This window comes from Drosophila virilis, chromosome 2 (assembly GCF_030788295.1).
Source record: "Drosophila virilis strain 15010-1051.87 chromosome 2, Dvir_AGI_RSII-ME, whole genome shotgun sequence".
Classification (NCBI taxonomy): Eukaryota; Metazoa; Arthropoda; class Insecta; order Diptera; family Drosophilidae; genus Drosophila; species Drosophila virilis.
Window position 1 is genome coordinate 6,592,493 of NC_091544.1, and position 17,293 is coordinate 6,609,785.

Below are 17,293 nucleotides of genomic sequence, written 5' to 3' on the forward strand. Positions count from 1 at the left end.
TTATTTATGCTGTTAACTTTCACACTTAACATTAGATAGACATTTTATGTTTTTTTTTTTTCAATGACAAGTTAAAGTTTTCTGTTTTCTGTTTTCCATTTCTGTTCGCTTAAATTCAAGTATTTTGAAAACTATTTGTGAATGTGTTTGTTTAGCTGTATTTGTTTCTCAAACGAGCTGTTTGCTCAAATCGATCTGATTAATAGACTCAGCCGGTTAATGAAAAGCTGCACTCGTTTCACATTGTTTATATAATAAATAGGCTTTTCTTTTCGCAGTGTATAAGTTGCTTGAAAATCGGAGCTTTTATGTTGCGGCCCAAATTAAGTATTATAGCCGGAAAATCGTGTTCAAATTCTAGTATACACTCTGCAGCAATGGGTGGGCTTTCTGATGATCCTTCTCCTTCTCATGAATTACAATTCGTTTGACATATATAACAATTGGTAGGGCATAAAAGTGCGGATATGCTCAAGCGGACATGGGCAGTAGCAATAAGCATGTGGAAGGGGGGACAATTCAACATGGAGATCAACAAATTCTTATACTAATCTACAGACAACTACACAAACTTAACTGCCATCAAATAAATGTATATATATATATATATATATATATGGTAAATGTGCTTGTATATATATAAATACAACTTGACTCTGGGTTTTGATTATGTTAGCTGGACACACACATAAATGCAGCACTTATATAAATAAACTGTGATTAAGTCTAGACTTTCATATTGAGCAAATGAATGTTCCGCTGAGACATCAATGTTCGTGGTTGATTAATAATATCCCTATGCCTCTGGCTTCATTGAGCCCGAGGCGAAAATGTTAACTTAGACGACCAGGTGCGAGACGTCGCTGGTGTAGCCGGGCGAGTAGCGCGGCGGCAATGGATTCTGTTGGGGTCGCGTCTTGCCCAGACCCAGCGCTGGCGGCACCAGACCCGACTTGGTCAGATCGTAGGGTCGGCGTGTGCGCAGCACATCGGCCGCATCCCCAGGCCAGGCGCGCTCCGGTCCCAGGCGCTGGCCCAGCCGGGGATAGCGGCGTTTATCCACCGCCAGGCTGATGGTGCCGGGCGGCTGTCTGGCCATCAGACCCACATTGTACTGTCGCTGCATGGCCAGCGAGGCGCGTATTGTCTTGCGTTTCTGCAAACCAGAGATTAGTTTCATATGCCAGGCTTTGGGTAAGGGTCAAGTGGGTTTTACCTCAATGGTGCCGCGCCATTTGTCCGCCGCGTGCCGAGCAATGTCCAGGCGCTTTTGCTTCTTCACCTGATGCTTCTTGTAGATGACCTCGATGATGATGAGACCCACGCCGCCGGCGATGCCCACGCCCACCAGAATGAAAACGCCCGCCATGTTCTTCAGGCCCAGCGTGTTGGGCGTCTTCTCGAAGAGCTCGCAGTTCTGCTGGACGTGGCCATGAAAGATCCACTGTTTGTCCAGTTTCTCCATAAAGCCGCCTGTGCAGAGAAACATATTTGATTTCGATTGTTGCTTCTCAGTATAGCTATGCGCAAACCCACTCTCATGGAACTCCAGTATGGTCAGCGTTACGGCATCCGTCCAAGGCGAACCCTTCTGCAGGCCAACGCCGTAGCCGCTGCGTCCAAAGAGCTCACCAGCCGTGACCAGTTCACAGTCCTTGGAAGCCTCATATTCGAGCCGAGACGAATCCCAAATAAAAGCCATCAACTTGCTGCAAGCGAAAGATCAGATCTCTTAGAATCCAAGCCAACAAATGGGACTTAGAATATGTTAGTACAACGCATACGTGAGTAGATAAAATAGTTGTTTTTTTTTTTTAGAGGAAATAGTTTTAGAGGCTCTCTAAGTACGGGAAGAATACGATTACTACGGCTACTGAAGAGAAACAGAGAGAGAGAGAGAGAGAGAGAGAAAGACAGAGGGGGGTAGAGCGATAAAGAGAACTCTAAGAGGTTGCATTGAGTGGGGAACGTGAAGAGAGTTGTTGTTGTTGTTAGTTAGTTGTAGTGGCAAAATCATGCGACTATTTGAGCTATAAAGAAAGAGTCGAAGCCAACGCTGGCAAGTTACCCCTTCTTCACATCCTGTATGGCCTGCTCGGCGGTAACATAGTTGTTGGACTCCATGGTGCGATACATATTGGATAGCTCCACCTGGCGGCGGAAGTACATGTCCACCGATGAGCCCTTGACCGTGGCACAGGTTAGATTCTCCATGGTATTGCGCAGACGGGCATCGTTGATGCCGCTCAGCTTCGTCTTGGGTCGCTCCAGCACAAGAAAGGCGGCCAGATTGGCCGTGTACGAGGCGACAATAATCATGGCAAAACCAGCCCAGACCATGCCCAGCACACGGGCCGAGAAGCTGCGCGGCGTGCCCTCGCCAATGCCGCTATTGAGCAGCACGCCCCAGGCGAACCACACCGCCGAGCTGAGATTGAGGGCCTTCTCCTCGTTGCTGTCCGAGTGCGATAGCTTGAAGCGTCCAAACGGTGAGAATCTGAGTATTAGAGAATCACTGAGTTAGTACAACGTATGCTCAATTGTCCAGCTGGAACCATGGCTAAGTGATGTCTGGGGATTTCTACGTGAGGCTGTTCGCTCGGCTCGCTGCCCTTCAACCGTCAAATACGGCAACGAGCATCATGTCCAGGCCAACACTCAACAAGATGGGGTTGGGTTTGCGATGGTATGATTGGGTTAAGGTTTGTGTCCGGGTTTTGGTTAGATGTGAAATTAAGATTGTCATTTGTTACGCACCTGTCCAGCAGATAGAGCACGAGCGCCACAACATGAACCGACACCATTACCAAGATCCATAGCGTGTTACTAAATGGCTGCAAGAAAGACACAAGAGTACTCGATCGGGACGGTTTCTTCTCGAGTATTGTAATGCCTTGGTATTTGAATGGTTTCGAGAATTCGATATACTCGGCACGCTCCGGATTAATGGTTAGTGGTGCGACGATCATGCTAGAAATATATAGAAAACACACAAATTAAATCAAATTCGATTGCAAATGGCAGCTACTCGTACACTCAGAGAAAAGATTATATAATGAGAACGGGAAAGAAGACCGATGTTAAGTTAAGGCCGAGTTTGGTTAAGATATCTTCATAAACCTACTTTTCGATCGATCATCGATCGATCGATATGGCAGCTATATGATATATTAGTTCGATCCAGCCGGTTTCGACATCTGCAAAGTTTCCTGACGATGGCTTTAAAACTGAGAGACTAGTTCGCAGAGAAACAGACAGACGGACATATCGATTCGCCAGTTGATCAGTATCAAGAAGATATATACTTCATGGGGTCGGAGAAGTATCCTTACGACAAACTTCGAATGCCCTCTGCAAGGGGGATTCATACTTAATTTTAAGATAAACGTATTTGTGTAACTATATTTTCTCTGAGTGTAGCTTCTAGACTTCTTACTCGGCACGTTCATTGACCAGCTCGCCGATGAGGCCCGTCCACTCCTTGCGCAGAGTCATCGCGCCCGTGTTGTTGCGCAGGATATAGTGTCCGAATTGGCCATCGGGCGACAGGGCCAGGTCATAGGTGAAATTGATGCGCTTCGAGAGCTCGATGAGCAGATCAATGCAGTAGCCACGACAACAAAACTCGTTCGCTGTGGACAGAGCACAAGATTGAGCCAATTATTGATAGGAGTGAGGGGCTGGGTACTCTGGTTATGGAGCTTACTTGTCGCATCGCTGGCGTTGAACAGCGGGCAGGGACGCTCGTCCGGCTCGCAGCGGAACTCATCGTCGCCCATGCGCCGCACATAGACAAAGGGCTTCTCCTCTATGGTCAGCACCTTTAGATGCGTGGGTATCATGATGCCCTCCGGCTTGCGCTTCTGTTTGCCGCCCCAAATGATCTCGCTGTCATTGATGCGCATACGCATCTTGGCCCTTAGCTGGAAGGGGAAATCAATTTGGGAATCTCGCACTTTTAAATTGATGTGTATTCACTTACGCTATCGTAACTGAACTTGCCCACCAGGTGCTGCTTCTGGTGCTCGCGTATGTTGATCACATCGTAGCCGGCGTAAATGCGATCCCCGTTGTCATCGAAGGCCACCTGACCCGTTTCACCCGTAATATTTCGGCTCTTCAGGTACTGAAACAGTCGCTTGCCTGTGCGACACGCATTTAATGATGCATTTATTTTGCACTCCCTGGCCATATTAAATGCTCACCTGACTCCCAGTTGACCGCCGAATCGCCGCAGTCCTTGGGCGCCTCGGCGATGGTCTCGTTCGAAATCATTTCCTTGATGGCCGAGGCCAGCACATAGACGCTGTCCTGCAAGCGATGAATCATGAATAGTTAAACTGTGCCTCCATTCACTTACTTGACTTACCCTAATGTGTCCCTTGTCGCTGTGGGCGTGCTCCAGCTGCAGGCCGAGCACTCCGTCGGGCGTATTGTTCGCATGCAGCGCCTGTTCGGTAACAATCCACACATGTCCCTCGCCGGTCATATTATATTCACCAGCATCGCGGAATATCACTTGAGCGTCCTCCGTGCTGTAAATGGATATCATAGATATATCTTAAGAGGCCTGGGGACATGGAATAATGGCTACGCTCTCAACAAGCTGAGCAGCTTTTGGTAAATGATAGATGGATTGGAGTCTGGCCAAGGGTTAGGCCATTCCATCTCCATTGCGGTGATTAAAGGCTTTGGTGTCTATAAAATTAAAGGTGATTTTCCTTAATAGAGAATTTTGGGCGTTTCCAATTTATAATGAAAAAGAAGTAGACATCTCCGAGCCCATTAAATATATTACTATGGAGTCCTAATCCGACCTAATTTAGCCAAGTCCATTTGTCCTAGCATTTACGAGCCTTACTATTCCCACATATTTAAAAAGCAAAATGTCTGCCAGGGTATCAAAGCATCGGTGTGCCGAAGATAGACCTACTTTTTCCCATTAAACATAATCCTATAAACTCATAAGAAAATATGTAGCATACTTCTAGGCGACCGTATTTTTTCACAATTTCTAAACCCTTTATTAACTTACCTGGCATACATGAGGTATACCCTAGACTGTGCGGTTTTCATGTCAATCAGGTGCTCCGTAAAACTTTCCAATTTGGGCTCGAATTCAACAATCAGCTCCACGGTGGCACGCACATCGACGTCGTCGTAGTAGGTCTGCGAGGTGGTCTGGAAGCGACCCAAGATGGCGCGTCCATCCGTATCGGAGCTGTGAATGATGATTACCTGTCGAGGGCAATGAGAATTCCATAAGTTAACGCGTCATAATTCGGAGCATTTGCTTACCTTGGTGTACAAAAAGTGACTGAGCAATTCGAGCCAAACGTCCGCCTGGTGATAGTAGGGAGGCACGGTGCGCAGGAAAGAGACGTGGATATTCTTGTCGGAAAAGGCCGCATCCCGCGAGGATATGCCAATGACGGGAATGGAATAGAAGCCGCTGGTATAGCTCACAGCTGCCGGCGACAAATCACCTGAGGTTTGCTCATGCGAAACGACAACGGCGTAGACCTGAAAAGCGGCACAAAATGCGAAAGGTAAACGGTGCGGGGGCAAACACTGGAGGCCAAGACAAACGGAAGTGTAAATCGAATTGGGCGTCACCAGCATTTGCAATCGACTGCCAAAATGTGTGTGCATCATTTGCTGGCAACAACCCGAACGCCTGGCGCCAGCTCTCTACTGACACTGATTCGTTCTCCTGGGTGTGTAATGAAAGGCTCAAAATGGCCACAAATGATAAATGACAATTACACGTTCCAAATTGATTCCAATGGAGCACAGCTGAGTTATGTACTAGGCAATGTGTGATTAATGAAGCCTGAGGACATCTTTGTAATATGCCCCTGGCAGAGTTCCTTATGTGTTCATTTTTCGCATTTCAACTGAGAGCTTTTCCATGGGAATTCTGTTGAAGTCCCAACTGGACATTTTAGTTTGCCTAGTAGCACAGGGTATTTAAATTAGGACTATCTTGAAAAGCATATTATTTGCTTCCATTTTGCTCGCCGAAATGCGAAGGCAGTCATCCGAGTGAAACGAGCGAACAAAATGAGTGTATGTGATATGCACAGGCGAATTACCGTTTGTCATCGAGTCATTTCCGATTCATTTCCTTTTGAATTATTAAAATGAAGATGGCGCCAAACGAGGGGTGGCAGCACTGGTAATTGTATTTGCGTTGCCAGCCGAGATGCAGATTTTGTCGGGACTGCGCCTAATTGTTAGTTAGTACTTACTCGTTTTTCGATGAGCTTATCGCAGACGTTGAACACCGTTTTAATTGGGTTTTTATCCATGCGTATTGTCTTATCGTAGTAGGTAACTTTGCGCGGCACATACTGCTGATCGAAATTTAGATGCTGCAAGGGGGGGGAAGGTTACAGGATTAAATCACATTAGAATTACGCAATCCTGTTAGGGGAACTGAAAGGCATGGGCTCGCTTACCGCTATTGTTGTGTGAAAGTGCAGCTCGCTTTCAGAATTGCTCAATACGCCGCCTATATTGTACGTTGAGGGATTATCTGAAGCTGTGTGCCTTTGTGCTCCAATCGGCAGCACATTAACAATGCCAGCCGCACACAAAAGCCAGCGATAAGCAAATGCAGCAGCCATATTGCTGCGTGCGGCTCTTTGTTTGCAACTTTTGACAATTGTAGCTGGGTGGCGCGCTGATTTCTTTAGCAGCCCGCGATTTATTATGCTCTGAACATTTTCTGCAATAAAAAGTGTTAAATGCTTAAATGTTTACTTCAAATTTTCCCGCTCTTTGGCGTTGCCACTGCTGATCGCAAGTGTGCAGCGCTGCCCAATCCGCTTCGTTAACTTATCATATGTTAAAGTTCGCTTCGATATTGCCAGACCGTACGGAGACTGAACGATCATATGTTTTTGACACTTGTTGCCCGCCCATTGCGTTCAGTCTTCGTCGTTGTCGCGTGTCGCATTGTCGCGTATTTTCTTATCGCGCAGCGCTGCGCAAGCAAAATTAAAAAGAAAAAACAATCGCATTCTAAAATCGCATTTTAATCATCTTTAAGCTGCCAATTTGTTTTTAAATATATTGAAAAAGTGTGTGGCCCTGTAGTGGGTCGAAGTGCGCATGTTGGCTGGATCAAAAATGTGCATGGAAATGTGAGAAAATTGAAATTGAAAATTGACCATTGTTTGCGCGTTTTGTTTGCTTGCGTTGACGTTAACGTTGACGTCGGCTTTATCGTCGTCTGCTGCTGCCGCGGACAGTGCGGTGTCTCAAAAGTTGTCTTTTGGCGTTGTCGCGTTGTTATTGCCGCTGCTGCTGCTGCTGCTGCTGCTGCTGTTGCCCCAGCGGTAAGTGGGCGCGGGGGCGTAGTTGTTGACGTTATTTTGAGCGTAGTTTATGTATCGCCTTCTGCTGCTGCCGTACGCGGAATTGTTGTCGCGTGTTTTTTTTTTGCGTTTACTTATTGACAGCAGCAGCAAAAGCGGCGAACGGCTGCCTCTGCCGCTGGCGCTGCTCAAACATTGTTATTGTTATTATTGTATGCGGTCGGGCGCCGTTTTTGTTTCTGTTTCTGTTTCTGCTTCTGCTTCCCCTTTGCGCTTTTTGTGGTTAAGTGCGCGCACTCAAGGTGAAAATTATATTGAGTTCTTTCGAGTGCCATTTCGAGTGTGTCTATGAGTATGTGGCCATAAAATTTGATTTGCAAAAGTTATTCAATTTACGATCAGTGCTCCCATATACATACATACACACACACATACATATATACATATATGTGATCGATCTGATGATTCAACTATAGCAACTATTAAGCCAACGTAAAAATATCTCTGCAAGCAAATCTGTAAAGCGCACAACACAACAGTTTAGATTACAAATCCGAGCACTTGCTATATAACTGAAACGGTAAGTACATACCGACAATTTACTCAACCTGCTGTGCATGCCTTTGTATGTATATACATAAGCGTGTTTGTGTGTGTGTGTGTGTGTTCATAGGTCCCTATAAGAAAAACCCGTTCCACCTGTTGTTTGGCTCAGCTGGGCGCTGGCAATGTTGCGGGTTTCAAAGGGCTTGCTGCACTTGCAACTGGGTCAAGAGTCAACTCTTTGATAACGGTACGATGGCAGTACAGCTAATTGGTAAAACAAGTTTGCTTTCAAGTTGAATAATTGAAGACAAATCACAAAATATTCAACCCGTTCGCTGTCTATTCAGAATCAATTACAAACAAACACAACAACAACAACAACAACAGCAACAGCAACGCCCTCTCGCACTCTCACTTTGCAATGAAAAAGAGGGCAGCAGACAGACGCGAGCTTAATTAAGCGCCAGATTGTTGTTGGCCAGCGAGAGTGAGAGAGTGAGAGAGAGGGCGCAGAGCGTAAGAGCTTTCGTACGTAACTTGTTTTTGTTGAGTGGAATGGGCAGATGGCGCCACATGCAGCAGCCACCGCACGCGTTGCATTCAACTTTACATATTTTTTTTTTTGCGAGCTGTAAAAAATTTCACGCGCAGCTCGAATTTTTTAACAGCACCCACACACACAAATACACATAAAATCTATTTATTAATGCATGCACACAACAGACACACACGTGTGTGTGTGTGTGTGTGCATGTGTGTATGTGAGCCGCAGCAAACTGTCGATGACGACTCAATTAAACTTTTAGCAAAAATCAATGACTGAGCCATTGAGAGCACTTACAGTTATGCATGGAATCCACACACACACACACACACACACACACACACATGTGCATGCTGTGTGCATGTAGCTGTGCATGTGTGCGTGTGCCTCTATGTGCTTATGTATGTGCATAAATTGCAGATCAATTGAGCGGCAGTAAAAATGCCTTTGCCGAGCCGCTTGCCGCTTGCCGCGTGCCTCATTTAAAAATGCTCCATTAACATAAATAGTTAAACGACAATTTAGCTGATAAATAAAAGATACACCTGCTGTACTTGTTGACCTGCAGCTGGGCTTCAATTGAGGGCCCTTCATTATATCAAGCATCAATGGCGAATGCTAAAAGTGAGCGTGTGTGTGTGTGCGCGTGTGTGTGTGTGTGTATGCATGTTTAATCAGCTGAAATTGTGGCTATTGATTGAAATCAGTCGTGTTATCAATATCGATATCAGCAGAACGCTTTGCAGGGCAATTATCAGACTCGTGTAACCAGAAACAATTATTTATGCACACAGCTAAATCCGTGCAATTTCAGGGACACGCACGCAACACTCTTCAAAAAATACCAAAAACAATACCCTTGCACAGAGTATTATAAATGGGTTACGAAATTTGTAACGCATATATAAAGACATCCTCCATATATACTTGATCTCTTTGATCAAGCTAAGTTGATTCATTATAAGACTTTTTGTACGTCCATCGGATCTTTATATATTATATAGATAAATCCTAAAGATCGTTGATCCGCCAATTTACCACTGTTGCGGGTGAAAATTGAAATGAGTTTGAGGCCGATCGAATGCTAAACTAAAAAGTTAGTCTTCAAGATATGCCATCCAAACTTAGCTACACTTTTGTAAATTCGTTTTAAATCAAAGCTATTTTACTAAAATTGGTCGAAAATAAAGCTTTCGCATAGGAGCCGTAGGGTATTTAATCTGCGACTTGCTAAAGATGCCTTTCTTTTGTTTTATTGACAACAGTTAAATTAAAAACTTTTGATTAAAAGGGTTTTTATATTTTGGTCACGTTGCAGATTTCTATGGAAGTGCACAAATTTACTTGTTTATGGGCACATTTTTTATTACGATTATGTAAATGGATTGTCGTTAGTTTATTTAGAGCTGTGAATCACCTTCCATCCAGAGAGTAAGCTTCGCTTTCAAATGCGATACAGCATAAAGTTGAATGTGAACTCTACTAAAACATTGACAGAAAGACGCTTTGCTAAATGCAGCTACTTTTTATCTTACTTTTTTACTTTATGGGAATGATATATGCCCTATCCTGATATACTCAGCATATAAGAACTCTTATTTCCGAGTGGAAATAGATGTCAACGTTTCCAGTTTCATTCATTCGACCTCAATCGGATCTATTGAATGAGTACTCTATAAAGACTCAAAATTGAGAGACAAGTTCGTTTAAGAACAGAAAGAGAAACGAGCTGGCTGACATGGTTAAATCAAAGACAATAAATATATATTATTATATGTTCTTTAGTTAAATTGATCAAGCTTAATATAAGATTATGTTAGCCTCAGAAAGCATTGTCATAAGTATGATAAACCATAAAAGTACTTGTATTTGTTTAGTTTGGTCACGATTTCTTGGAGTAAAGAAAAACGTTTTCATATTGCAACAAAACGATCTCTATATATAGTATATATACCAGACCGATCCGACCGACCGAACAGCTGCATTTCTTCGCAACCTTTTGTGCATTCAATTATAAATAGTTGATAAACCTTTCGATACGCGGACATTGCGGTTTCTACTCCATCCCAGAGCGTGGACCCCATCGATCACACTGACTCACAGCTATTCCTAGGTATATCCCCTTTGCCAGTTCAGACTCCCTCTTTGGCACCGCATACCCTTTTCTTTATGTGGCATGTTTGTTATGGGTATATGGTTTTGTGTGAAAACGTGCCATTGCTTACATTTTTTTTAATTGGTATTTTTGTTGTTGTTGTGCTTTCTGTTGTTGGTTGTTCCAATTTGTGGATTGCATTTTTTGAACCCGATTGCAACTGGCAGCAACAGTCGGCGGCGGCTTTTGTGTAATTCGAGCTGACATGCAAATGAACTTTTGTGTGCGGCTGTGTATCTAAACGCGAACAGTTTGCTTTCAGCCGAGGGGCTGGCAGAAGAGATATATGTTTAAATTACAAAAAAGAGCCTACAATAGTTTCTTTGTTTCAAGAAAAGCCCATTAGAATTTCAGCAGGAGCAAAAGTATTTGGAATGTTTCGAAAAACTCATAGAAACTTTCTTTAAAAACTCTTAAAAATTTGTCTACAAATTAAATAAAAGAAAAATGATCTAACAAAATCAATATTAATCTCAATAACTTGGAAGTACGAAGTATATTATGTAGTTTCTATAAAATTCAATCAAATTTGGAAAAGTATCTCAGAGCTATTATTTTAAGTCGTGTTTAATCGCCCACATTTAGTCACAAAATATGCGCTTAGTTTATATACTAAGAAAACGCATTTCTCGAATTTGGGAAATATATTTTACTGACATTTGAAGAAACTTCGATTTATATGAATTTTCGTCGAAATTCGCCAGAGTATCAAACGCAATTGAGAGGGGCTCTGGGCTCTGGTATGTGGCCTGGCAAATTGGCAGGATATCCTGGTGCTCATGTTGAGCACAAACAGGATGTGCTGCACAAATTTCGGTTCACTCATATAATTGAATTTTGGCAAATAAACGACAATTGTTTTATGGCAACTGGGTTTGAACTGGCGGGGTTGCCAGGCAGCGGGGCAATTCCCCAAAGTGTCGCTCAGACAAAAGCTTCAATCAATGCCTAAAACTTTGAAAGTCGCCTCTCTGCGCTCCTGTTGCTTTAACCTTTAACCCTTTCATTGTTCGCCGGCTTTAGTTGTAAAGCTGCCAAAGCCAATAAAGTTGCAAAGGACAACGGCAAGGAGCAAAGCGAGGACCATTTGCTAAAGCGTTGTGTTTGCACTGAGTGCTTTACTGAGCATGTGTGTGTGTGTGTGTGTGTGTGTGTGAGTGTGTGTGTGTGTGTGTGTGTATGTATCTTATAATACATAACGTGTTTAAGGAGCTTTTTATGAAGATTTGAACCAGGACCTCACTTTAAGGTTCGATTCGGGCAGCAAAGTTTTTCAATATCTATGAATCCGCGTTTTCAAATTTAAACAGAGCAACTAAATTGTTTTAAATAACAATTATTATATATGATATATATATGATTCCATTCGACAGATCTATGTTCAACTTTAAATAAAAGAGATTTTTTCTTTCCTATTGATTCCTGCTTGGAATCATTCCGAAATTTGTGCTCAGCGTGTTTATCAAGGATATTTTTTTTTTTGGTGCAATTTTCTAACCCATTTTGCACACACGAATTGCTTAACATATGTTTTGTTCCCGTTGCGCTCCATTGAATTGATCGAACCTTTAACCTGTTTATTGGCATACGGACGACACGTCCTTGCCACTCGCCCCGTTTAACATTGTTGACTTTCGTTGTTTGTGTGGAAATCCATTTTTTCGCTCGTTGATTGTTGTTTAGGTTTTTTATGGGCTTCAAAATGTAACCAAGTAGTAATTCAAATGTTCAAGTTGCTTTCTTTTTTGGTAGTCTAATAATTAAATGGCCAAGGGATTGCGGGAACGTCCAATAGAAATAGTCCTCTTTGCTGCACAAAATTCTAGCATATTTAATAGATTCTTCATTCATTCAAAAGTAGGAGCTCAAAAGGTTTCGGCTCTAGAAGGTTTCGTATGCTTGTCATAAAAACGTAATTTATTGTTGTTAAATAACAAACTTTTCTCAATATCAATACAATTAATTTTGCTAATCATAGCTCTAAAGTTTCTCAAAAGTTTATGTTGTTGTTAAAGTTTTATGCTAGCATATGCTACAAGTATATACAGACATATGGACAAATTTTTGAAAGGATATTATTTTTTGAATTCCCGCACATATATTTAAGTTCTTCTGCTTTGTAAAATCATTAGAGAAATTGCATTAATCGTAGCTATATCTGAACCAGACAGACGCAAAACTCTCATCAGCCTCGGTGTTATTAGCCCCTATAGGGAAAGGAAATAACTTAATCATTTATATCTGGGGATGAAAATTGGATGAATGCATACAGAGCGCGAAGAATCTAGTGCGAAATTCTGCTTCAGCGTACCCGTAGCAAAAAGTGTATATGATGTAAATAACGTAACCAAATATAATAAACAATGTACTGACAACGGCGCAGTAGACAATGCTATAGGCCGTGCTGGGCGGATCCATGGCGATTGAGCGGAGTTACACAAAGCAGCCACGCCTTTAAATCATATCATTGAAAATTTGCGACGCCTTTTATTTGTGTATTTTTTTTGATTCACATTTAGCATCAGGCAGCATTTGTCCTATATTTGGCATCAATTCCTTTTTTTGTACAGAGTTCCGGACTTGCCTTTAATCACATTATATTGGCTCTCTATATACACACACACACAGACATACGTTTATGTGTTTATGTGTATGTGTATACACGCGCAGGGCAGCGGGCGCCTTAAGTTATGCAAACACTTTTGTATGTGTGCCACTCCTACGGGATGCTTTGCTTTCTCTATTCCTTTTGCTGTCGCGCACACACACACCCACACACACGCACGCACGCACGCTAACACACACACACACAGAGACGCACAGTCGCACACGCACAGGCACATAGAACTTTTATCCTTGTTGGTCGAGAGTTTTTGGGGCTGTGCTGCCTCAACTTTCACTGTAAATTTTTGTCTTGAACAAAATAGATTTTAATTTCTTTTGTTTCAGTTTTCGTGCTGCTGTCGTGTTTCATTACAAGTTTATAAAAGCACAAGCTTTTCACATTTCTATCATTTTATTTCACATGCATAACCAATGGCCAGCGGCGACGGCAGCTGCGACGGCAGCTGCGACGGCGGCAGCGGAGGCTGCCAGAGTTCAGTCGCGGCCTGTACGCTTACCACGATTCCCATACGCACCGTGTCGCTACGCAATGAACACTCGACGGCTCTGCCTTTGGCTCAGTCGCTGCCGCTGTTGTTGGACTGCTGGTCACAACTTTGCGCCTGGCGCGACGCTTTACTACTGAATGTGTGTTCCCGTTTTGGGTGAGAAAACTTTTGCCTGTGCTGCGCAGCTTTCGCGTTGCCAAGCAGCTTTTTTTCGTGCAGCTTTTGAAGCTTAACGAAAGCTGCGCTACGCCTGCGCCCAGTGCATGTAAACAAACATTCGCCTATTGTTTTTAACGACTTACGCTTTGTTCTTGTTTTCGTTCGGCGCACAGCTGTTTTGTACCGTTCGCACGTGCGTTCGTCCGCGTCGCAGTCGCAGTCGCAGTCGCTGTCAACGCCAGCATATTGCGCCGACCACTTGTGGCGTTTTTTTTTTTTTTTTTTTGTGCTTTGTAACGTTGCTTTTGCCGCACGCATAACGCAAAGAGATTTCGGTTAGCATGTGTGTGTGTGGAAGTTAGTTGAGGGTTTTTAATCTAGTTGAAAATTGATTGGTTTTTAATTTGCATTTGCCATAATTTGTCTAATTAGATTAGTGCATTGACAGGCCGATAAGAATTTGTCTGAAAGTCATGCGACGCTTGTTAAGCGCGGTCACTCAATGTCGAGCCCTTTATCATGGCGTCTAAAAAAGCGGCTTAACTTCTAATAACTAATTCCATAATTGCATTAGTTTTAGTATTAATAACTACACAGCAAGTATTTTGTGTGCTAAAAATCAGCCAGAAGAGTTATGTGTTTCTCTGACAAAATTGCCTGCTAAGGCGAGCGCTTAAGTGAACTATTCCAGACCTTCAAGTACTCCTTGAGCCCAATCCATTGTCAAGTCGTTTGTCAATCTTTGCATTCAGCTAATGTACGAAAACCCACTCGAATACAGCAACAGGCTCTGAAGCGTCAACAGCACACACAGCACACACAACACACACAACACACACAGTCTTGAGTCTTAAGTTAATCATGACCTTGACCCGGAAAATGCAATTGCATTTGCATTAAACATGCTTAGTCATCTTCGTCGTCGTCTTTGTTGAAATCAAATCAAATTTGCACACGCCCCATCAGCGGCGCTCAAGCGAATGCATCAGGCGAGAGGCCAACTGTGAAAGCTAATTCGCCGCGCTGATGCGTAAAGCGTGCGAGCGGCGAGGGGGGGGTGAGCAGCGGCAGCGGCAGCAAGCAAACATGAATGAAAGCAAAAGTTGTGTGTGCAATATGTTTGAGCCAACAACGACAACAACGGCAGCAGCTGCTAACGAAAAAAAAGAGAAGAGGATAAAGAAGAAAAAAAAACGCACTCAAAAAGCTACGCCCACGACACAGCACGGCACACTGCCTTATATTGCTTAAAAAGCTTTCGCAGCTCGCCTGAGCTTTTTGGCCGCAACTCGACGCATAAGCTTTTGCAGCATTTTCAATTGAGCGCTGGCCTCTTGTGGGTCGCCGTCGCCGTCGTTGAGGTTCTTTGTAGCATTTGTTATTTGCGGTCGCGCGGGCATCCGAAAAGGAGAAAGAAAATTTAAATGCCCAATAAAATCATCAATTATTTATTAACGACTTCAACTAAAAATCTATAGTGCAAAAGAAACATATATATATATATATATATTGTATATGCATAAATTTGTTGTGCTGCGTTTTGTTTATATTCAAAGAAAAAAAAAAAAAAACAACAATTTGTGAAGATAATTGTAAGTGGTTTTCCCTCGAGCATGAAAATGTACACCTGGCAAACAGAAAAGTGAGCTGTCCGTGTTCGTGTGTGTGTGTGTGTGTGTGCGTGTTGGTATGCGGAGGCTTTGCCAGCATCCGTCAGCAGCAAAAAAAAAGAAGAGAAATAGGCAAATATCTAAACTGCCGCCGCCTCACAGGCATGTGTATACATCGTTGCTTCCAATACACACACACACACACACACACACACACACATAATAGATGTGTGTACCATAACTCGGCCTATCCATATGCGTGGGAAGCTGTTTGATTGTTGTGATTGAGCGCATAATTTGATTGAATTGCTTGTTAATTAATTTAATGCCATTCTAAATAAATTCCACATAAATTCCATTGTGTGTTAACAAATTAAAGAGCACGTTTCATGTCTATGAGAATGCATTAAAAACTTAACGAGCACCCCTGGACCCCATGATGCGAACCAGCTGATTTGAAAAATCGCCCTTGCCGTAGGAGCACAATTGCCAGCCACACTTTGCTGGCGGGCATGCTTCATATCCTGCCACATGCCACATGCTGCAGCATGACATTTCTGGCCCACATCAAGCGCCAGCTATGAAATTTTAATTTCCTGTTTGACAAACATAAATGTGTGCACATGGGCCAAGCTGCCGGCTAGATATGCATTCTAATTGGCATGCCCAAATCCCAATTGGCATGCAAAGGACTGCCAGGAATTCGACAACGTGCCTTGTTCCTGTATTAATTACCCCTGTCATTATGCCTGACAAGCCAATCTCTATAGACATTCACTAATACTCAACTGGCTTTTCGCTTTCTGTCCAATTTCTTGCAACTAATTAATATTCCGGTGCTGCGGCCGGTTGATAAACAAGAGGAACACACACAGGCATCGCTATCGAGTATGCCGAGCATTGCTCAAGATTATGGTCTGGGGCTATAATAAAAATCGCTGAGTGCCGTTGACCGAGCCGAACCAAAATAATCACATGTTTAATAGTTAATAACTCAGCGCATGGAATCAGGAAATTGCATGTATTTTATTGATTATTTGTTTATCTTGCTGCTTGTATCTTGTAAGTAGCAAAGTGACTTTGAGATACTTTCAGCTTATTTATATCTCGCTCAACTTACGTACAATTTATGCTAGCGAACTTCTACAAACATCAAGCCCTTTAACTCTACTAAGATTCCGGTACGTTAAGCAAGAGACAACAATTTGTGACTTTGTAAAAATCAATGTGGCATGCTGCCACATTAAAACTTGAAAACAATAAAACCCATCACATTTGTTTCTCTCTCGCTCGTTGTGCTTACAATTTTATGGCATTTTTTTGTTTTTTTATGGCACTTTGTCTCGCTCAGCTTTTAGTTCGTATCAAGCCATTATCTATGGACAATAGACACAAATCATCAAAAAAAAATCGTACTGAGTAAATGAATCGTTAAAGCGAACGACAAACTTACATTGTGAAAACAACAAGTTCTGGCCTAAAACATTTCCCATCACAAAAGCAGAGCATATTTAATATTAAGCATACGAACCGTTGTCCCAAGGTTTCAAAAGTCAATGCGCAGAAAAGTTAAAATAATTTAAAGTCAAAAGTTTGTATGTAAAATTTGTCCCTACTTTGAAATTTAGTGAAAACTGTTTTTTCGGGAAAAAAGCTAGCTAATTCATTTTTAAATAATACAAACATAATTAACTTATTTTGAAAATTATTTTATTACATTATATTAGTAAATTGAAGCTCTCACTATACAAGAAATATTAGGTATACGACACGTTGTCCAATGGACTGAAGAGTCCAAAACAAAATTAAATAATATTTAATTTTTGCTTAGCTTTTAATTGTAT

At 42.6% G+C, this 17,293-nt stretch overlaps 2 protein-coding genes across 5 annotated transcripts in view; one reads left to right on the plus strand and one right to left on the minus strand.

Moving 5' to 3' along the window:
- Nmdar1 (NMDA receptor 1) lies at nt 1-13,813 on the minus strand. 2 transcript variants are annotated; one of them, XM_002054594.4, is made up of 15 exons: nt 13,690-13,813; nt 6,462-6,730; nt 6,252-6,374; nt 5,299-5,523; nt 5,036-5,238; nt 4,370-4,535; nt 4,206-4,311; nt 3,983-4,143; nt 3,707-3,923; nt 3,437-3,632; nt 2,758-2,970; nt 2,069-2,497; nt 1,537-1,709; nt 1,217-1,473; nt 1-1,156 (listed from the first exon to the last, which is right to left on the minus strand). In XM_002054594.4, exons 2-15 carry the CDS (start codon nt 6,627-6,629, stop codon nt 839-841), a joined length of 2,955 nt encoding a protein of 984 aa, XP_002054630.1. In that variant the 5' UTR covers nt 6,630-6,730; nt 13,690-13,813; the 3' UTR covers nt 1-838. The 2 variants fall into 2 exon arrangements, with proteins under 2 accessions (XP_002054630.1, XP_015027744.1); XM_015172258.3 differs by having other exon boundaries at nt 13,708-13,812.
- Nucleotides 6,938-17,293, plus strand: part of Itpr (Inositol 1,4,5,-trisphosphate receptor) — a 23,260-nt gene continuing 12,904 nt past the window's right edge. Inside the window, exons 1-2 of one of the 3 annotated variants that reach the window (XM_070207102.1) lie at nt 6,938-7,148; nt 7,725-7,902. The gene's annotated coding sequence lies outside the window, so the exon portion shown is untranslated. Of the gene's footprint in view, nt 7,903-17,293 lie in introns of all 3 variants that reach the window. The other 2 variants (XM_015171396.3, XM_070207103.1) reach the window with 2 other exon arrangements.

Bases quoted from the DNA above. Each gene is read 5' to 3' on its own strand.
- Nmdar1 (XM_002054594.4), bottom strand. From the start codon at position 6,629: ATGGCTGCTGCATTTGCTTATCGCTGGCTTTTGTGTGCGGCTGGCATT. The intron at 3,633-3,706 runs GTAAGCTCCATA...CTCTGTCCACAG, and splicing joins CAACGCCAGCGATGCGACAA to CGAACGAGTTTTGTTGTCGT. The intron at 2,971-3,436 runs GTAAGAAGTCTA...ATATATTTCTAG, and splicing joins CTGGTCAATGAACGTGCCGA to CATGATCGTCGCACCACTAA.